At 42.1% G+C, this 22,903-nt stretch overlaps 1 protein-coding gene across 1 annotated transcript in view; it reads right to left on the minus strand.

Annotated features, from left to right (window-relative positions):
- Positions 1-965: 965 nt before the first annotated feature.
- Positions 966-22,903, minus strand: part of RAPGEF2 (Rap guanine nucleotide exchange factor 2) — a 271,237-nt gene continuing 249,299 nt past the window's right edge. Inside the window, exons 20-30 of the mRNA XM_045295760.1 lie at positions 20,512-20,895; positions 19,380-19,591; positions 19,167-19,290; positions 18,408-18,431; positions 16,817-17,040; positions 14,643-14,849; positions 12,208-12,363; positions 9,636-9,861; positions 8,656-9,215; positions 5,695-6,000; positions 966-3,034 (exon numbers count right to left, since the gene is read on the minus strand). Coding sequence (XP_045151695.1) covers positions 3,009-3,034; positions 5,695-6,000; positions 8,656-9,215; positions 9,636-9,861; positions 12,208-12,363; positions 14,643-14,849; positions 16,817-17,040; positions 18,408-18,431; positions 19,167-19,290; positions 19,380-19,591; positions 20,512-20,895 — 2,449 coding nt within the window. The 3' untranslated portion in view covers positions 966-3,008. The remainder of the gene's footprint in view (positions 3,035-5,694; positions 6,001-8,655; positions 9,216-9,635; positions 9,862-12,207; positions 12,364-14,642; positions 14,850-16,816; positions 17,041-18,407; positions 18,432-19,166; positions 19,291-19,379; positions 19,592-20,511; positions 20,896-22,903) is intronic.

Genomic DNA, 22,903 nt, shown 5'->3' on the forward strand with positions numbered 1-22,903 from the left:
GAAACACAGGAGTAGATGCAGAGAGATAATACGGGATGCAAGGGTTTTTAGGGGATGTGTGGGTAGCGGGTGGGAGACAGGGAGGGTGAAGGGATTTCAGGAGTAAACAGTGAAGGCAGGAGCGGGGAAGAAAGCATGAGAACTGATTGCGACCATACAACTCATTTTAAAGGTGATCCAATCATGGGGGGAAGTGTCCTAAAGTTGATGGCGGTAATGATTGTACAATTGTTCTTGATATGATTGAACTATTGAATTGTATGATACATGGATTAGTTGCCAATAAAAAATATATATATATAATAAGAATGTAATCAATACACTACACAGTACATATAGAACAGAGGAATTATTGTCTGTTCTATGTTAATACTTTCAAAACGAATTTTCTTTTCAAAATTTATTAAAAGCTTATTTGTCATCTAACACAAAGGTTGAAGCTACTTCCTCCTGTGTGTGAATGTGCAAGTGTCAGATGATGTGAGGAGTCTCATAGCAGTCAGGTAGGAGGTCCTGCTGAATGCATTTTGAAAATCTTCCCACCACCAGAGCAATATGGAAGATTAAAACCTTCCCAAGTAACTTGTCTAGACCTAGCACACCACCACCACCACCACCCTGTTACCTGACTGAAGTGTTGTTCAGGCTGATTGTGTACACATAGCCCATATTCTACACACAAATTCCTCAGTCTGTGAACTGAGAATCAAAATACTATGTCCCACAGAGACTTGTATTGGAAAAAGGGTGAGAATATCCAAGTGCCATAAAAATATATAGCAGTATCTTCATTTTCCCACAGAATCTAAAGTAACATGGTGGATTCAGAACAGGGATCAGTTGTTAATATGACGTAACCTCTTTCCCCCGTCTCCACAGAGCACTACATAATAGGAGAGACCTATTTGAGGCTGTATCGCTTCAGTCTCTTGAGGATGTCAATAAAAAAAAAGGGTGCAAACGGATTCAGGAATAGAGGCAAGTCTTTGTTATATTTATTTATTCTCCAGCTTGTACAAACTGGATGTGGAAGCATAAACGTAGTACATTTCTACCATCTTCAACAAAAATATAACCAATATGTACAATTATTGTATTAAAAATACAAAAGGGATACAGACTCCACCAATGTCTTTCTAAAAGACATACAGGTACAAGTAGTATCAAAAGTATGAGGAAATCACCAGTTAATTGTACATTCTGCACTTGACATCACAGAGCGAACTGAGATTAGCAGTCCTATGTTCTACAATTACTTAATGCTTAGATAATATTTGTGCAACTTGTGGTAGAGCTAGATTTGTCTTTCTATATGCACATGAGGTCCATAGCCTATATAATAAAACTGGCAAATAATGCATATTACAAGAAAAATTACAAATGCATAATTGACAATGTAATATATAAGCAAGTAGACAAATGCCATGATACAGAAGAAAATTATTAAATAAAGCACTGACAATGTTTGATACAGTGAAAAAACACTGCAAAATTTGACTTTTAAAATTTGAAGCTATTTACGTTTATCTACTGATCAATATGATCAGCTGAATTAAATGGAAAAAAAAAAATCCAAGACCAGCAGTCGCTCACATTTGAGTACTACTCGGATTGGCAGCTTCACTTTCCCGGAGCCTGTGCAAAAACAACACACAATAGAGTGGAGGGGTCACTTTCAGGCATAGGGTTAATAGCAGCTGTGAGCAGGTAGGCGGTTGCTACACGTCGGCCTTCTCTACACGCAGTGTCCAAAAGCCACTTCCAGGTTAGTCTTTGGTGACTAACCTGCCTTGCAAAGGCTGGCATAGCTAACCAGGTCTTTGATCTTTTATCCTGATAAAGGCTTGTTTATTCCCTAGTGTCAACTCAATCAAGGGAGGCTGTCTTGAAAGAGCAGTAGTAACAGCTCGCATTAGCTCCATCATCCCAAGCTGCTTTCACTGCCGTGCTATCCAGTTATCAACAACTCAAAAGAATAACAAAAAACCTCTCTAGAACGCTAAAGGAACAGAAATCAAAGAAAGGACTTAAACCTTGGGTTTGCCATTGATCTCAATGGATCAGACATGTTCTTAAATGACCCTGCCCTGCACTCCGTAAGGCTCAGACACAGGACACGGAAGTCCTAGTTTCCTTCCCCTGGCCGTGTGCAAACAGTTTCGCTGAAGAACCCCACCCGCCAGGGGAGAAGCGGATGAGGCGTCTTGGTACTTCAGTAATTGGCTAACATTTTAAACTTCCAGGATCGGGCACTTCACGGCGAGGCCAGGAGGACACAGGAATCACAAGCCCGGGCTTCCTGCTTCTCAAAGGGCCACGCCCTGTCCGGTATATTTGGTTTGTTTAGAAACCCAGGCCGGCAACCCTACTTAAAGGTTCAAAAATAATACTGTAATCGTTGCATGCATACATCAATCTCCGAAAACGACACAGAAACTCCTTTGGGGGCTGGGGAAGGGGCGGGGGCTTTGTAAACTAGTGGACAAGCAGGGTACTCCAAGGATGGGTTTTCCTTTTGTCTTCCTTGGTGGGTTCCAGGCCCCCAGTAGTTCAATGGCTAGATTTTCTCATTATCCCTATGAGACCAGGTGCTAGAACTGGATGGAATACACAAGGAAGAGTTGGGGGGGGAAGAAAAAAAAAAATCCTTCCAGGCCTTGAGAAGTGCAGCCAGCGCGGACAATCGCCTTGCTCTGATGGTCTTGGAGTCTGGAATGGTGTTGTGCGATGTGGCAGGCAGCAACAGTGCGAGCTCCAAGATGGCTGCACCGTGCGTTTCAAGCAACAAACTCGGAAAAGTGCCAGGGCAATTGCTTCACAGTATTTCACATGCAAAGGGGAAAGGACGCGGGAGGAGAAGAAGCCCCATGCTGTCTTAAGGCAGGGGAGGAGGCAAACTGGTCCACCACCCTCAGATGTGAGTTCCACGGCTCCGATGCTCGGGACCCCTTTTCTTGTGCTCTCCTTGCCGGGGAGTGGCTCACGCTGGATCCGGAAAAGCCTGTGCCTCAAACAGCAGACACTTGTTCATCTTCTGCAAACACACGGGGAGAGAGGAAATTCTGTGAGAGGCAAGTCACGAGAGAAGACATTTCGTGGTGTGCTGAGAAAATAAAAATAACGCAATTCTTCTTAGTATAACAGCAACAAAGGACAAAACCCTAACCCTACTGACATCAACTTGACGCTGACTCATGGTAACCCTATATGGGGTTTCCCCGCACTGTGCGTGTTTCCCAGGAGCAGACAGCCTCACCTTCCTCCCTGGAATGTCACCAGGGTTCCTGTCTTTTTGGGTATAGCTCATGCAATATCTGTTATTTTTACCTAGGCAATAATAATGATAATCTTTTAAAAGTTTTTTTTTTAAGTATAAACCATGTGCATCTTTAAAAATGATACAAGGTTCTGTGACTGGTGGTCTCCAATTGTGTGACTGGTGGTCTCCAATTACCTGGAGAAAGGGCAAGGAGAGTCAGGAATTGTGCAGGGTACAGCATGTGCGGCTAATTGCCTCCAAGAACAACTGCTCCTTTGTGCCATGGGATCAGGAGAGCTTTGACTTTCGATGAAAGACGCTATAGAAAGGGGTGAAATGTACAATAGAATTGGACATTCTCATGGACCTCAGATTTCCTGGAACCACTAGGTTGCATGAAACCATGGAAGGAGTTAACAGACTACATGGGGTATATTTTAATGAAAACATATCCCCTGAAGTCTTAGCTCAACAGAGCTAAAAAATGAGCAGTCTGGATAGATCGAACAGAAAACAGCGACTTGGAAGATGAGATGGGAATGTTAATGTGGGAGGAAGAACCCAGAAAAGGTGGGGAGAGAAGGTCGCGGGGCTCAGAGAATGTCATTGATGGTACTGGATGGTACATGACGGGAAGGTCGTTAGTGTGTGTTTTGCCATGTATGCTTCCAACCCAAACCAATCTCACTGCCATTCAGTCCAGGCTGACTCACAGGGACCCCCACCCACAGTGAGTTTCTGAGATTGTAACTGCTTACAGGAGTAGAAAGACCAATCTGCTTGCCAAAGTAGATCGCAGCCCACTACACCACCAGGGCAAAAACCAACCAACCAACAAAATACATATAAATAAAAATGTTCATCATAGTTACCTGCAAGCGACAGAACTATACTTGTGTTTTGTGGCACCCCTCTGTAATGATTATTTGTATAATATACATTTGTTATTATTTTTTTGCATTGGGCTTTTTTAAAAGTAAAAGGTCTTTTTATTGGGGGCTCTTACAGTTCACATAACAATCTATACATCAATTTTATCAAGCATATTTGTACATGTTGCCATCATTATTTTCTAAACATTTACTTTCTATTGAGCCCTTAGTATCACAACTCCTCTTTTTTCCCTTTCCCCCACCTCCAACATCTTGATAAATTATAATTATTATTTTCATATCTTACACCGACCACTGTCTCCCTTCCCCCATGGTTTTGTTGTTCACCCACCCTGGGGGGGTGGGGGTTATGTGTCGATCATTGTGATCGGTTCCATCTTCCTCCCCTACTCTCCCACCTTACCCCTACTCTCCTGGTATCATGCTTTCACTCCTGTTCCTGGATTCCGTGCGTCCTGTGCTCATGATAGTGGGGGGGTGAGGGTGGGTGGGGGTGTTGGAAGCTTCAAGGAACCAGAGGAATATTGTGTTTCATGGGTGCTATACTGTGCCTGGTTAACTCATCCCTTCCTTGTGCCCCCTCTGTAGGTGATGCCCCATTGCAAACAGAAGGGTTTGAGGTCTCTGCTCCGACCTCCCTTGTTCTCAACAGTCTGTTTTTTTTGGTTTGTTTTGGGTCTTCTAATGCCTGTTACCCAATCCCGTTGGCACCTCATGATTGCACAGGCTGGTGTGTTTCTTCCGTGTGGGCTTGTCGCTTCTCTGCTAGATGGCCACTTGTTTAAGCCTTTGGGCCTCTGCCCATGCCCTCCCACAGTGCAAGAACACTTGGTTCTAATAACTTGGCATTCTGTCATGCTCACCCTTCCATCACTATCACTGAAGACAAAATGGGTGCATAAGCAAGTGCGGTTTAGAAAGTGGATGGTACTTGGCTATCAAAAGATATGACAGCATCTTGGGTCTCATAATAAGCATTTTAAACTCAAAATTTTAAAAATTGCTGGTGGACATGATCCCCTTCTTTAAGCTCAATCGAGCAATGGCAAGGTAGTCTTGTAGATAGGCAATAAAAAGATAGAGAAAGTCTATCTGTATCAGACTTTCATTTGGAACAAAGTAGAAGTCCAAACAACACTTTCACATAAAATTTTAAACACCCAAGTTTTGTGTTTTCAAAATTCTTGAAAATAATATAAACTTGTGAATAAGAATTTATTAATTTCCTTAAAACAGAAGTACTTCAATTCCAGTGGGAGATAGACATGAGAAGGAGTTGTGTACCCAGTTCATTACATATGAACTCTTCCCCTTGCCTCCAGTTTTGTGGGGAGGAGGTGAAAACAAAACAACGAAAGTTAAAGCAGTCTGTCTGTCCTATGTTTACAACTCTGAATAAAGAATGGTTTCCACTTTGGCATACGGTAAGAACCGCAGCTATGTGCCTGGTAGCAACAGTGTGAAGGGAGGGGACACTGCAGAGGGTACATTGGCCCTAAGTTGATACCCTTTGACAGTAAGGTCCGGAGAATGTGCACATACCATCCTCCTCAGCGGAGAACCCTGGAGACTGATAGGGGGCAAGGCGGGGGTCCGACTCATTTGGTTTATGCCACTGAGGTTTGTTCACGGGCCGGTTGCTGGGTGGATGCCCCTGCGGCTGCTGCACGGGAGAAGGCCCGGGCGCTTCAGAGGTGCGGGCCACCATCCGAGATCTCTGAAGTGCTACGTTGTAGTCTGGCGGCTTCCTGGCTGAATGAGAATGCCCTTCTGGAAAGTCCGTGATGGGGATTCCGATGTAACCTGGGGGGGTCGGTGGGGGCTCCCGATACCTGCCCTCCTTCCGTGCTGGAGTAAAAACAAGGCATCAGCAATTAGAAGTCTTGTGCTATTTCATGCCAAAGGGTTGTACATGATAATTATGGGGAGGGGGGGGAAGCAGACAGTATGCACAGTGTAACAGTAAAGGTGATTCTACTTGGTATGGGAAAAGGTGTGTGGGAAGAGATGGATGTTAACTAACATCTTGTGGTTGAAATAATTGGTCAGAGATGCTACCAGATGTCTAAGTAGCTTTAGCTTTAAATGTGCTAGTTCACAACTATCTTCAACTATCAAATAGCAATAAGGTTACTATCTATCCTTTGAGCTTATCGCAAGAACAAAGCAAAACAAATCTAAGAGGTATCTAGTGCCATGTCTGGAACATACGACCTAGCTTCTGTATGACTCCTGATGACCCCGTCCATGTCAGAGTAAAACTGTGCTCCACGGGGCTTCCTCTGGCTGATATTCTCGAGTGGGTCACTAGGCCTTTCTCCCCAGGAATTTCCGGGTGGACTTGAACTGCCCACTTTTTGTTGAGCAGTCAAATGTTTACGGCTCCCACTGCCACTCCACTAACACCAGCTCCCGGGGAACGTTCTCTCTCCTCACGTGTCTTGCCTGCCCCAAAGACCAGGCAGAGGAGTCCAACTTTGCTGGGGCATCTACCATCGCCAGGCAGAAAGCCAGTTTCAAGAATAACTTCTAGGTATCTGGGCCTCACTTTGGAAAATAGTAAATTAAAAAATATTTAAAATACTACCCCCCAAAGATGTAAAATTTCAGGATACGTATTTTTCTTATAATCCTTTTATGAATGCTGTGGCCTGAAATGTGTAAAGGCACATTAAGTGTAAGTTTCCCTTTCTTGAACTTCTAAAATTCAACTGGTGGGAATGAAAAAACAGTATTCTCCTATTTGCAATGTAAATTTGGAGCACAGTTTAAGACCGTGCTTTAAGAAAATAGCAACTCCAAAATATGTATTTACTGTTCTCTCCTTATTCATCTTCAAATGACATTACATGGCATTCACCAGTGATAGTATACACAGTATAATAACTATAAGTTCTCTACTAATAAAAGTGAGATCTGTGATCACATCCCGGAATTTTCCACTCTACGTCCTATGTTCTTTCCCCTGCATTTTAATTATGCAGATGGTGAAGAGGGAAATGACATGCCAGAAGGACTGAGGGAACACGAGCGCTTTTGCAGCAGAAAGAGCAGCATTTTCCACATCCATATGCAGTCACCACTCTAAACACTGGTCTAAATGTTTTGCATAGTTCATTTAGTCCTCTTAATAACCCTACCCCATGAAGCAGAGATTATCAAACGCATTTGGCAGATATGGGAAGAGGAACCGTTTAACCTAGTCCAATGTCATAAAACGAGTAAAGTGGCAGAACGGGGATTTGAATCCCAGTCGGCCTTAGGAAAGCCCCTCTTCCTCACTCATTGCACAGTTTTCCAGCACACACTCTTGTTCTAGTGTCAGAGGGGGTTCATTCTTTACCACAGACACTGAAATCAGTGGGGAAAAAATTGAGTATGCAATATTCTAAATCAAGAGATGCAAACAGAATAATACACAGCTTAAGAGTTTCAATGAAACAAAAGTTCTTTTAGAAAGAAGGGCATCCTCCCTGATGACTTTCGTGATAACCCTTTCCAGATTGGTGACACATATCACTCAGTCACATTTTTGGCCTCTCAGGTTTCTTGGGAAGCCACTATCCAGGATGTAGTGACTTGTGACACCACAGGGTGGCGGGGGGCTGTGGGGCCCTGCATAACTACGTGAATCTGAAGAAACTGGCCTCACTCCACTTCCCCTATCACCAGAGGCCACTCTGGGGGACATATGTGTTCTATATAACTGTATCAAAATTCACATGCTTCCTCTGCCCCCGCCTCGTTTTTCCCCCTCTAGATTTCAGTACGCCTTCCATTACTGAAAGAAAACACATGGTATCAACAAAAAATACAAAGCAGAAGAGAGGCTGGTCACAAAGGGGTTAAAAATCGCCTCCAGACTAGATGATATTCATGACAACCTACTGATTCTGTCTGTCAAGTGTTCTGTTGACAAAAATGGGATATGCCACTGAGCCTACGCTCTTAAATGGTTGTTCACGTCAAAATCTGAAATTGGTTGTGACTTTAGAAGTCCTCCCTGTATAGCAACAGAGGAGGCCCAAGGGCTCTGCACCGTCTCTACCCTACAGGCTGACTGCGCCCACCTACAAGGGTGCTGCAGAAGGAAGGTCTGCTTCTGAAAGGGTGACAAGGAAGAAGAGCCCTGCACTCTGGAGCACCCGGGGCCACCCGTGTCATCAGAAATGTCTCCGTAACAGTGGGCTTTTTGGAGTCCTCCAGCCAGGGGCAGTCCCTGGGTGGTGCAAATGGCCAGTACGGCCGGAGTCCACTCAGAGAGGTACCTTCGAAGAAAGGTTTGGTGAGCTAATTCTAAAAAGTCAGCCACCGAAAACCCCGTACAGTTCAGTTCTACTCTGACACACAGGGCCACCAGGGACTGAAGAGGCAGTGATGGCAAGGGTGGTTTCTGTGTAACGATGGACAAAATGAGGGAACAACTACAAACACACATTTTACTTTCCAACCGATTAAAACCATATCCAGGTGTGACAAAGCAATCTGATTTTTTGGGCTTACCTATAAGCCCCTTTGTAGTACTGGGGGTCACGGCCACGTGAGCTGGCATGGGGACTGGCTTGGTTTCTTCCGTGGTCACCAAAGTCATGCTGCTGCCTTCAGCTTCGAGGGACACATCTTTCCCACCTCTTCGCTTTATTGTGCCCGTGTCCCCCTCCGTGTCTTCTCCCCAGTAACCCGTGGATGATGCCCAGCTTGCCCGGGACTGGGCTTGTTCAAGACTCTCTTTACTTTGATTCTGCCTGTTATATTTTGTGCTATGATCAGAAAACATGATCTGGTCCATATGGCTGCTCGAGGCCCATAAACCTGCAGGGTCCCCTGAATAATCAAAGTGAGTGTGCCCAAACGGAATGGTTTCCCAGCTCCTCTGGTGCTGGATAGTTTGTATGTTATCGTGGGAGCCACTTGAGCATGAAGTCCAGCTCCCACGGCCACTGTCTGCGGCATCAAGGGACGCGCGGTCCCCCTGATCTTGGGAAAGTTCTTCTGTGCTGGGAGAAGAGATTACTGTGGCTGTCGCATATAAGCCCCGGCTTTCAGACATTGGTGCATAGGACCTAAGGGGCAGAAGAAATGAGAAAGAAACAGGACCCATGAACATGGTTAACTACAACTTATAAAAGCGAAATGCCCCTCAGACCCCAGAAAGGTGCCGCAAAGGACCACTGACTTGCATTATCCCCGATTCTGCCATGTTCAGGTTTTTCAACTTATGATTTCATAAAATATGCAAAGATGGGCAAGAACAACTGTGTTCCAATAAAGAATATGCATCGCAGAAGCGTTGCCGGCACAGGAAAAATAGCCTTGGTACTTTAAAATAATCTAGAAATTGTGAAAATTAGAACTGGAATGGGAGAACTTTCCTCAAGCATTATGAAAAGTAAACAGAAATGTGCATCTAAGAAGAAAGGCAACTCGGTTATACAGAAAGCTGGATGCGGGATGTAAAAGAACATTGAAGAAAAGCCTCCTACCCTAAGCTGTACTGGTCGGGCTCAATCATGGCCCGCCTCTCCATCCGGCCCACACCGAGGCTTGTTTCCACAATGCTGACAGAGTGTCTTTGGTGCCTGTCGTCATGCAGCGGGGCCGGCACTGAGTCGAAGGAGGAATTGCTGCCGATCCTGGACCGTGAAGAGATCTCACTGTGACCCGAGTCTGAGAAATTATCCACCGTGCCACTAGGCCCCAAAGCATAATCTGCACAGAAAATACAGCCATCGAATTACTCACTCCGGGCTTATAACAGTGCAATGAATAATGATAATAAGATCTACAAAACAGAAACAAAATGCAGGCAAAGATACCAACACTGACATGGGGGTTGGGGAGGGGCACAGAGCCTTCTACTTGTGGAGATCTGGTGGTAGGAAATTCAGATAAGCATTTACTCTAAGGAACCTTCAACTTGTCATTGAAGTTTTAGGGGGAAAATGCAAACATGGTATATGTGACAGCAAGTGTCATGGTGCTACTATCTATTCTTAGCTCCCTCACTCAAACGAGAAAGAGTGATGGTTAACTCTGAGCAGACTTAAAAACATAACTGAACATTCCCCCCCAAAATGTAAAGTTGCTAATGTGTTCAATTTTCAGAACTAAAATATTTGTAGTATACTTAAAATTTCAAGTGGACATAAAACAAACAAAAAGCAAAAAAAAAAAAAATACCTTTAAGACTTTTCATTGGAATTTTGCCATTTGTTTTTTTCAATACTAATAATACATTATATGAATCACATAAAATCAACTAACTATTGAAGAATATGATGCTCAAATCTTCGTATTTCCCCCAGACTACCACCATAAAACGTCTTTAAACAGCTATCCATTTTCTGACCTGGAAGGACCTTTAACTCCTTTTATTGATAAAAAAATAATTTTGAAATTCACCAAGAAGACATTTTCAATGAAAAAATCCCAATCTTCTTTCCCATTACTCATTTTTTTTATACCATGACTACACGTTTCAGATGCTACTTAAAATACAGCTTTAATATATTTATGTGGAATGCAAACTTTATAATATCACCTAACAAAAAATTAACTCGAGATTATCTGAATGTTTCACATCTACTCTCTACGTCATACTTCCCTGGGTATTTTCAGTGAGCTGTGGATTCCTGATTTTCCCTAAGTATTTTCAGTGAGCTGTGGATTCCTGATTTTCCCTAGGTATTTTCAGTGAGCTGAGGATTCCTGATTTAGTTTGTAAAGTTTGCACAGGTCTTGATAAGAGTTAGTGTCTTCATCTCTGAAACATCTTTTTAAAAAAACCCACCATGTAAACGCTGACAAATCAGACTTGAAGCCATCTCCAGTGTGCTGAAACAAAGTAACAAAACAAAACACCGCTAGAAAAATGATTCATGGGGCGCTGTTCATATACGGAGGCATACTCCCGTTGTCTTTAACCAATGAGACGACTTCCTCCTTTCCCTCCCGTTTTTTGGTTCTATGAACCCCACCTATCCCATAGGCCCGCGGTGCATTGTTATTCTTGTTACTGTTCTCACTTCCAACAGAAGAGGAAGAACTGGTTAAGTCCAAATGCCCGGAGCCAAAAGATCTCAGCTGATTGCCACTGCCACCTAACCACAGGACGAGAAAAGAGTTTAGATGTATCCATTTAGTGAGGAGAGTCAGACTGCACAGATGGCTGAAATATCTAAAAAGGAAAGCGCAAAAAGGCCTGACTGTGCATCCGGCAGACCCAGCACTGGATTAACCTTCTTGGCCGTCTTCTAGGGAAAATTAGTTCTTAACCCTTGACTACTGACATTAACAACTCAAGTGCCACTGAGCCCATTATGATTATTAGTGACCCTATAGGGCAGAGTAGAATTTCCACTGCAGGCTTCCCAGGTAGAAAGCTTCACCGTTGTCCTGTGGTGATGTAGTTGGTGGGTTTGAAATGCCACCTTTATGGATACCAGTCTAACTCATAACCAGAGTGCCTTACTACTGGCTTACATTTTGCTAATTAAAAGGTAATAAGAGGGAGTGAAGGAGGGTCGGTGGTAGAAATTGATCTACGATTCTAATATGAGACAGTATCAGCAAGAGAGAAGCGAGTGTTAAGTTGCCTAAAAATCAGTCTTTTTAACATGAAACAAGAGGAATGGTAATCAAGACCTGTGCTAACACAATGATAAAATAAATCAGGAAGATACCCAGCTTTTCTCAAGCTTTTAAAAACTTTTTTCTCTAAAACGTTACGTAATGTAAATTTAGTCAGGATACACAAACGCAATTTTAAAAAGGCCTTCTGAACTTAGACTTTTCCGATGAGGGTCTTTAAAAGGTGTGTAAAAAAGTGAAATGAAAAGAGCATACAAAATTTCCACAAGCCTTTGAGCCCCCTTGCATTACTGTAGGTAAGATTTTTAAAAAGGAACTACTAAAATTCTTCCAGATTTGGAAAGAAACACCTACGGTACATTGGGATATTTTTAAAATGACTTTATAATATTAGAAATTGCACACAGCGAGTGCAACATAGCTGAAAAGCAAAACTGTCATATAGAAAAGAAGTAACCAGCCTACCTTTCCTGGGAGAGCTCTGTGGAGAAGTGGGAGGGGAAGACAGCTGCAACGACGCATTGGATATCATCGTATCTTCTGCGTGCTTCTTGTGACGTTCCAAACTTCCTTCTTCAGACAAAGAGAGAATTTTCTTTAAAGCTTGTGGTGAGTTTATACCTAAAAGGAAAGCCAATACCTCAAATGCTGCTTTTAGGATGGAAAAAGATGTAGCATTAGTTACTAAAATACTTTTTTGAAGTAAGAATTGTACCTCAAGGAAAATTATTTAGCCCCCGGGGGCAAACAACGGTAACGTGCGTAAAGGGAGACAGCGGTCGGTCGGTGTAAGGTATGAAAATAATAATAATTTACAATTTATCAATGGTTTATTAGGGTGGGGGAAGGAGAGAAAAAAGAAGAGTTAAATAGAAAGTAAATGTTTAGAAAATGATGATTGCAACATATGTACAAATATGCTTTATACAATTGATATATGGATCGTTATGAGCTATAAGAGACCCCAAAGTAATTATCTTAAAACAAATTATTTAGAAGAAACTGTTCATTTATAGCCAAAAGGCCACACTTTGAACGTCTGAGATGGAGGCACCAAAGGTTAAAACGATAGTGACTCATGTGTGCTACTCCATCCAGTGACATAGTCTAGGTCTAATATAACATCAAGTTTTCACTTATTACACTTTAAATGTAATAAGTGAGGGAGAAAGACATAAACAGTCACCGTCTTGGAAACCCACAGGGGCAGTGAGTTCCCTGTCCCCTCGGGTCGCCATGAATCGGCAACGACTCAGTGGCAGTGAGTAGGCAGGAGGTTGTAGCCTTCATGGTGGACACTGGCATGATAGAAAGACAAGAAATGTCCGTAGTCTGAATTCGGACCGAGCCCTATAAGGATGGATATTGAGAATACAGGAGATATACAAACAAGCAATTCAGCTAGTTTGTGAGAGGGGGAGTAATAAAAAATATCTGAAAGCGACAATGTCAAGTAAAAGATGTTCTTTTCTCAGCTCGCTCAGTCTCAACTCACAGGGCACCTACTGATGATAAAGTTAGGAGGACTCTTCCCCAGCTCTCAAGGATGAGTGGTAATTTAGCAGAAGCTCAAGGTGCTATAGTTACTAATGTCTAATTTTGCCCAAGAAAGACTCTGCTATGAATTTTCAAATATATATGTATATATATATGTGTTGTTGTTGGACTCTTACAACGCTTGTCACAATCCATACATCGCTTGCATCAGGTGAATTTGTACACATGTTGCCTTCATTCTTTTCTAGACATTACTTTCTACTGAGTGCTTGGTATCAGCTCCTCTTTCCCCTCTCACCCCCCACCACCCCTTGATACCTTGTCATTGTTTTCATATCTCACACCGACCTGTCTCCCTTCCATGCTTTCTGTTGTTCTGCAGCATGGAGAGGGTTGTACGGTTACGTGTCGATCACTGTGATCGGTTCCCCTGACTCCCTTCCTCTCCCCCTCTCCTATCACTATTCCCACCCCTGTTCCTGGATTCTGTGCAGCGTGAGCTCCCATCTCTTATCTATACCTGTGTACAGGTTCCGGTCTAGTCTGAATCGAGAAGCAGCACTGGACATTTTTTTAGTTAATGTTTCGTTTCTTTTTTTAACATTGCTTCTGTACACATATACATAGAACTAGATTTTATAGATGATGATTTTGTTGACATCTTTTAGATAAATGAACTAGGAGAGGTATTATTTAATAGAAAATATGAAGCATGATTTGGCTCTGTCCCATGCAGAAATTACTTGCATTTCCTCCTCAAGTTACAGAATCAGTGATTCAACAAATAAAAAAATTACCTCCTGGTACTGACCTGACTTAAAAATATTCTGCCTAAATTCTAGTAATTCACTGATAATATCACGTTTTAGATAAAACTATTTTAAATTATTTGTATGGACAAGGCAACTTTGTATTCAATAACAGTTCAATTAATAAAAGCGTAACTTCCCTACCCCATGTCCTGCCATGGTGAATAAACCAGATTAAATGATATACCGTTTTAAAAATGGTCCCTCCCCCGGTAAAAGTACAGTTACACTTATCACAACAGAAAACCTGCTGCCCCTGAGTGAATTCAGACTCTGCACCCCCATGAGCTGAATTGTGGAATTGCTCCATAGGGTTTTCTTGCCTGTACATTTAATGAAGCTGGTCACCAGGGCCTTTCTTCCATGGTGCTGTTAGGTGGATTTGAAATGCCAACCTTTAGGTTAGTAGTTGAGTGCAAACCATTTGCATCGCCCAGGGGCATGAACATTGGTGTTTTATAAGAATTCACAATCATAAAAACCTCAAGAGAAGTAGATAAGTTTACCCAAGACAAACATTGTTTTTTTTCCTCCCCTAATCGGAAAACACGGCAGTGAATAGCAACAGAAATGAAAATCGAGTCAAACACTTACCAAAAGGCGGGAGATCCTTGACGGGCACTTTCTTTCGCGAGGGATACAGGGACACAGCGGGAACCTGAAGTCCTTGGCTGATTTTATGTGGCGGCGGCGGCTGCTGTGTCTGCGGCTGGGGCTGTGCTTTCTGCTGTGACCCTGCCCTTGGAGCCACAGGGGAGGTCTCCGATTTGACAGGCTTTTTGTCACCAGGGTTTTTAGGCACTGATAAAAGGTTAGGTTTGGAAACAGGACAAGCAATTCAAAGTGTGAGTTGCTATGAACAAGGTAATTTTAGAACTGCAAGAGTGCTTTCTGCCATGAGAATAATACAGAACATGTCATTTTTCCTGCTGCCAGGACAAAGGATAGAAATGCAATGGGGACTGGGTGACAAAGAAGCGACAACCAATCAAACAAATAAACCTAGTTATAGAAAACATTAAAGGCATGGCAGGACAACAGTACTTACTTTACGGAACTTGCTATCTCCACATAGTAAAAACAGAACTACAAGGACAGGGCTACTTCAGGATGCATGCATATTTATATAAACAGATACATGATAAACACGACGAAAAGAAAATCTTCCAAATTTTTTTCTATAACCCCGGCAAACTTCCAGGGCATGTCTAAGTTAACATTTCATTAAATAGATGGCATTCGTGACAATCTTTCTACTAATGAATTCCCCACCGAGGTAAACGATTGTCTGTGTTAGTCAACGGTGGCCAATGCTGCCAGAGATTTCTCAGTGTACAGTCAGGGGTAGCCAGATGGTAAACCATGACAACAGGGCAACCGACTGTTACACGGGAGAGTCTTCATCCTTAAAACAATCCCAACACATGTATGGGTCTGCCACCTTACATCTAAGGAAGCTGACACAGGGAGGTGAAATCATTTGTCTGTGTTCGCATTCTAGTAAGAACCAAAAACAGGATCTGAACTCACACTAATTAAAGCTCCAAAAGGAGAAACTCTTCACCATAGAGCGATACTCTCAGAGGATCTCAGGCAAATTTAATAACGAGAATCTTAAACCTCTAACTAACATTTACATTTTTTCCCTAATTGTCTTATTAGGGGCTCATAGAACTCTTACCACAATCCATATATACAGCAAAAATGTAAAGCATATTTGTACATTCACTGCCCTCATCATTCTCAAAACATTTGCTCTCCAACATTTAAATTTCATAGAAGGTATTTTCAAGCCCACCCATAGAAGGTCCCCAATGGTCACAAATAGAAAATGCCTCTGCCTTGTAAGTGTAGATACCCACAACAACAACAACAACAACAAAGCGAGAACACAGCTCCATTTCAAGCCTGGCCAGAGTTTTGAAAGAACGAGAACCTGTTTATTAGAATGAGCGGCAGTTCGTTGTGTCACAGAATTATTGCTCTGGGAGTACAGGGGGTGGGGGGAATAGGAGTTGACAGAATTGATGACTCTATAACCTCACTTAATGGGCTCGAACAACAGAACTCTATGTGAATGGATACATTTGATATGTAAGTACGGCAACAAATAAATAAATTAAAGAAAGGGCTCCTGGAGGTAGGGTGGGGTGGGCTAAAGGGAAGCTGATACCACGGGGTTCAAGAAGAAAGACAACGGATTTGTGTTAGCATTTGTACAATATTGCTTGAGGTGATGGAACTATGGAGTGTTATGATATCTGTAAAAGTTCCCAGTAAAAGGACTAAACAATTTTATTGCCCTGGTGACAGCTGAATTGGTTACTGGGTGCTGTCCAAATTAAAGGTGTAAATGGCGGCCAAACTACTGAGATTCTGTGCTCTTCTATCTAGTGGATCCCATGAGATTTTTCTATCACTTCGGGGGTCTCTCTATGAGAAGGTAATGGAGACAAAGGGGCTGTTCACAACCCCTGAGCTGCATTCCTTGCACAGTGCACTGCTGCTTGTAGGAAGTAGCCTGAGCTAAGAAGCCGCAGTCATGCTAAATAAGCCTACCATACCACCCTTCCCGTGTGCAGGGCACAGACTGGCAGGAAAGGTCAGGGAAAGGAGAGTCTATCTCAGAACTGTTACTATTTCCCCCTTTGTGCTCAGCCCTGTTTCAAAGCCAACCCAAACCATGGCACAAGGTAGAGGTCTGTCTTCTGAAAGTCAGAGTCTAGTTGCTTGAAGGGAAAACCCCCAATAAAACAAAAACAACTCACACGTGTTGGTTGCTGGCTCACACTGCAGGGATAAGGTCTGAAGGCTCTCCTCATCCATTTCTAACTCCAAGTTGGACAGGTACTGCTTCACTTTTCGTGCCATCTGGGCATCTTCATATAGCTTTTTGGCATTGAGGAAGGAACTACGACGTACCCGCTTTTTGTGACCACCTGTCTGAGCAACATCTAGCACTGTTGCATTTGTACTACCCTGGCTGAGAGACCTGGAAGACGAAAAGGTAGATATGCAGCTCATTCTAGCATGGGATTGAAACACGCCCAGACGTACAAAAATAATCTCCCTTCAAAAGGTTATATGCCTCATTCAAGTGGGTAAACTTCTCTAAAGAGAATACGGAATAATATAGATTTACAAATTTTAGTTAAAATTATACATACATACACTCACTCCTCACTTGTCAACATGGTTGGGTCATTATATGAAAATTGTACTATTTAAAATGGAAATGAAGAATCACCAAATTAGCTCATTACATTACGCAACTATCAAAACACATCAGGAGATAACTGCCAAATCGCACCGATACATGACTGCCAAACCGCCAAGAATCATAGCCTAATCAAGTCCAATTAACTTGAATGATCAAAATCAGCTTACTCCTGCCTCACACTTCAGCATCTGTTATTGCCAAATGTACGGTTAATGTACAAAGTAGTCAGTTATTTTCCTACTGCCATTAACATGGCATGCTGGCTACGAGATGGTTGGTAAGTGAGGAGTACGGGTGTGTATGTATACATGTGTTTGGCACCTGTTCTATTCTAACTAGGAAACTCTACTTTCCATATCTGTAGAGTCTTCAAGGCACTTCTCTAACAGAAGGCAGCAAAAACTAACAATTATCTACAAGGGTACACCAGTACTATCATGAAGAGTTACAATATTAAGTTTATTTCTAAAAAGAATGCTTTCAGCAGTCTTAACAAAATTAGCTACAAAGTTCATAATTGCTTTTGTACTCTTTGGGTTGAATGTGGTGAGTTTTTAAGTAATATGGTCAATCTGTTAATAAAATGGTCATGCAAATACAAACATATGTAAGGAAATTATTTAGCAAATGAGTTGTTAAAGAATTATTTTTAAAGATGATTGGTTCATAGAATGAAAACAGTCGTTAGTTGAGCTGTAAAAAATTTTAGTTTTAACAGCTGGGGGCACTGTTTACATCATATGTATTAACTTCTCAGATAGATGTGCAATACTATTTTAATTGCACAATTTTCCTTTTAATAGTTATTCCCCCTCCGCTTCAGGTTTTTCCAATTTTAAAAAACACAAATTACATTACAATACATCTTTCTGTAAGCTCAGAAGCATGCCTGCCCATATATATTCCCCAGAACGAACATCCGTCATGTCACAGCTCTCAAGGATCATGACCTCAAAAGCAAAGCCCCCACCATTAAACTCGAAGTCAGTTTGCCATCTGAAATCTGCTAGAGCAAAAGGGTTACGTGGGGGCGTGGGGGGAAGCAAGAATGCAAAGCAAGAGAAACTATGACAGATCAGAAGACAATGCAATGAGCGGAGAAGAATTGTGTGTGGGACGGCGAAGTCTTCACCACTTACCCCAAACTCCTCCACTTCTTCTTCCTGTAAGTGAGAGCCATGGAGATTGAGGCATGGGTGTAGAAAGAGAGACAGACAGATCACAAGCTCAGAAAGGAAAGACTAGACTCCTGGATAAGCAGTACTAGAAGCCCACAAAATTATACTGCATCATCACCTCTCACACACAGTTTTACCTGAAACACTTTTCGGGCTCAAAAGAAAAATGTTTTAATTTTTTTGTTCTAAAGGAGTAAATGTCTCTACTGACTGAATCCATTTTTTTTTTGAGGACATGAATAGCTACATCCAATGGACAGTGAGACAATAGTGTTTGGTTTACTTACATATTTTAGTTGAGACAACCCAGCGAGAGAGAAAGTGAGGGCTCTCTACTCGGATAGGTACTGTCTAGAAAACTCAAAGGGGCAGCTTACTCTGTCCTCTCAATAGGGTTGCTATGGAGAGTTATCCAGTTACGAGTTTAGCTCTCAAAGTCAATGTTCTGAAACGTAAGGATTTAAAAAAAAAATTGTACCTAATGTCAATTACAAATATTTGATGACAAATGGCTTCCACTGCCAATCAAAAGGACATGTGATGTGGGTCTTAATTCTAATATCTCATCATTAACAATTCAATGGAAATTCTCAGCATGTATTAATAAAATATCTGCCATGTTACAAATACAAATGCTCAAATGTTCCTGCTCATAAATCAACAAGTTCTAAACTCGACCTTCCCCAATTCCACCTTTGCCACTGCAGGTGAGAGACTCACCTAGTCCTGAACATGAGGGCAGGGTCCATGTTGACTGACGCCATTCGGCCAACATGACGAATTTCTTTCGCAATCATCCTTAACTTCTCAAAATTGACCAGCCCATCTACTTTCGAATCATTTCCTGCAATGGGCCAGACACAACACAGGAGATCACAATGGCATGTACTCTATGCTGCCACGCGTGAAGGTGAAATGCGTCTGTATTCTTACCTTCATGAAGGAATGTGAGATCCTTCTTGATAACCGGGAACAGTGGGATTATGGGAGGCTGTAAATTCTGACTATTCAGAACATTGCGATACTTTGCCATGTTTCTGGAAGGATCAAACAGGTCCTGGAGGTCTTGAAACAGCTTTTCATATTTATTGGGAAGTTTCTCCCAGGTGGTTCGCAGTCTTGCCACTGGTGCCAGGTTCAGGCCACTGAGAATAAAGGCAAGAATGGCAGTTGCACAAAATTACACGAGCCATCCTTATGAAACAGAGCAAGCAAAACAGTGTTGTTTACACTACGTAACAGCTCTGTGTGCATGCCTTATAGATATGCGTATACATTCACACACATCTACTGTCAGAAGGGTAACAAACAAGCAATGATAATGCTGGTGATGACAACAGGTAAGAGCTATAGGGCTTTCCTCTTTTTCCCTTTATGCCCTCCTGGTCCATAGAAGCATGTGTGCACCACACACACACACACACACACACACACACACACACACACACACACGCGTACACAAAGTGTTCTGAGGATAGGCTTTGGGTTGTTTTCTCTCCATACACAGGGCCCTACTTGGCACACACATCACAGGCATGGATCAAGAGGATCGGGCAAATACTCTGTAATAAAATAAAAGCGTCATGATGGTAATGAGTACGTGACTTAACTCTAAACAGAAAGAATGCCACATAGCCAATTGCTTCGGTTTGTAATGTATTTTGTTCCAGCTTCAATCTCAGCAGAAAGGAAGGAAAATTAACATGTGCTAGGTATTTTCTTTGTATTTGTCTGATGGAATTCAACATGCATTTATACAATTGGATCTTCTTGGCAATATCCTTGAGGAACGGTTACTGTCCAGATAAAATTCTGAGGTCCATAGAAGTTCAATTAATTTGCTCAAGGACAAAGATTTTAAAAAACAAGAAAAAAGAAAGGTGGATTCCGAATCAGAATGTTAGAGATTTAAAACTGAGATTTGGGATTACAATTCAGAGAAACAGAATTGTTCGTGATGATTTAATTAAATACCACTGAATTTACTCAAAACACATGGCATTTTCTGCACCGTGTTTTAATCTGTGAAGTCAACTGGATCCCGACACAATCTTGCTCCTCTTACCTGATGATTGCAAACATTGAGTTAAAGTTCTTGCACTCCCTACAGTGTAGTGCTATCTTGATGAAATGTTTAACGATCTTCATCCTCTTCAGTTGGTTTGTTTCTCTCAGAATTTCAGATGCCACCCAAAATGTTTCTTGATTAATGACGTCTTCAAATTTCTTCAGATTGGCACAGCTGTTTTTTGATTTGAGTTTAAATAAATCATCTATATACTCAGTGGGTTCGATGTTGCGGAAGAGTTCAAAATTTCGCATGGAGAGCTGGGTGGCAACTTCAACGGTGCTGAGTTGCAGGAGGGAAATCTGACTCTCTCTCAACAACTCCTGAGCATCTTCATCCGAACAAAGTGTTTCTGTTTCCATGTTGTTTTTCAGGTAATACCTATGAAGAACAAACAATCAGGTCAGATGTAAAGCCCAGCCCAAGCAGCAGTACCACACCATTCCATGAAAGAACAGGCTATTTTTAAAAAAAATCATTTTATTAGGGGCTTATAAAACTCTTATTACAATCCATACATACATCCATTGTGCAAAGTGCATTTGTACATTTATTGCCCTCATCATTCTCAAAATATTTCCTCTCCACTAAGCCCCCGGCATTAGGGCCTCATTTTCCCCCTTCCCGCTCCCCACTCCCTTATGAGCCCTTGATAGTTTATAAATGGGTATTTTGTCATATCTTGCCCTGTCCGACGTCTCCCTTCATCCACTTTTCGGTTGTCTGTCCCCCAGGGAGGAGGTCACACACAGTTCCATGTAATCGGTTCCCTCTTCCCTACCCATTCTCCCTTTACCCTCCCTGTTTTGCCACTCACACCACTGGTCCTATAGGGCTCATCCGTCCTGGATTCCCTGTATTTCCAGTTCCTATCTGTACCAGTGTACCTCCTCTGGTCTAGCCAGGCTTGCAAGGTAGAATTCGTGTCATGATAGTGGGAGCGGGGAGGAAGCATTTAGGAACTAGAGGAAAGTTGTATTTTTCAGAACAGGTTATTTTTAATGCAAAGTCCAAGAATACACTGAATCGAATGATGGGAAAATTCTCTGCAATCCAGGGAGAGAATGCAGTTGCTGTCCCAGCCACCAATTCACGGAACCACCTATCCAGAAGTCACAGAGAGAAGCTAACACGTCACATGGACTTTCACTCGCAACAACACCAATTTCTCCTTCTTTCTGTCTAAATAAATTTAGGTTTTGCTAAAATTGACACAGTAGCTGTATTCTCAACTTAAATAAAGGGAAAAGAGCTAGAGAAGAAAGTGGGGAAGATTAAACAGGCAACTGATGAGTTTCAATCAGGTCAAAGTCACCTAAGGTTACTTATTTATTCAAATACTATAGAAGCTGACAAGCCTTTTTTAAAAAAATAGACAGATGCTTACCCTCATCCCCAAATTCCATAAGGGAAAAAAGAACTAGCGTAGCCAGCAGCCCTTCAACCTTGTATTTGATGTGTTTCTCGAAGGCAAACATTTATTACAGAAAATCAGCCCCAAGGACCACTAGCATTCCTAGATTCCAGGTTCTCAGTTCTGAGTGGCCATCGTATCCCTATCAATATGCCCACTGATATTTTCTTGACTAATTAGTTAGAATCCAGTGTCTGTAGTTCAATGGAACCACATCACGGTTACGGGTGCAAAATAAAAAACTACCTGCTAGTGCTGGCACTGGGAAAACATTGAAAATGAAGAAATAAAAGAAAGTGAAGAGTTGTTAGCCAGAAAATCAATGTTTTCAATGCCCTAAAGTGTGCTTTAGATATTTGATGTGAAAAAGTTATAATGAAGCCCTCCTTATGGGAAGAAAACGAACAAGCAGAGAAAAATGCCTTATGGAAAACTATTTAATTTTCAATCAGTGCAGTTACGAACCACGAAGGACAAGCTTTTGCTTATCTATGGTTTGAAGTTACAAATTAAACATATTAAACAACAAACTGATTCAAGAGAATGACTAAATTCAACGTTTTCTCAAGATGACAGGTGGTACAAGTAGGTGCACAGTAAGAAACCGAGCCCTGAGGGTGCTGAAGTTCAGTTCCAGAGCTAAGAAGTGATTTTCATCGTATGATACACAAGAGTTGGTGTCGTTAACTGACTGCATTACCAAGCATGCTTGCACCACACTGAATGCAGCTCCTGGCAAAGTTCGGTGGGGTGAGTCAAATAACCCTAGAATACTATGAAAAAATGAACTTTGATGTAGCAATCCATGGTGAAGGCAAAACGCCTTCATTTAAATCGAGGGGGGTGGCAGTGGTGGCAGCAATCAGAAGGGAGTCACGCATTTTAAAACCCGTGCCAGCACCTCCACTCAAGTACTTCCTCAATGCAAGAATACTTTCTTCTAGTAAATTGGCATTCTATGATGCTCACCTTCCC

Source organism: Echinops telfairi, unplaced genomic scaffold (genome assembly GCF_000313985.2).
Source record: "Echinops telfairi isolate 266 unplaced genomic scaffold, ASM31398v2 ScPeMD7_5868;HRSCAF=6743_0, whole genome shotgun sequence".
NCBI classification, from domain to species: Eukaryota; Metazoa; Chordata; class Mammalia; order Afrosoricida; family Tenrecidae; genus Echinops; species Echinops telfairi.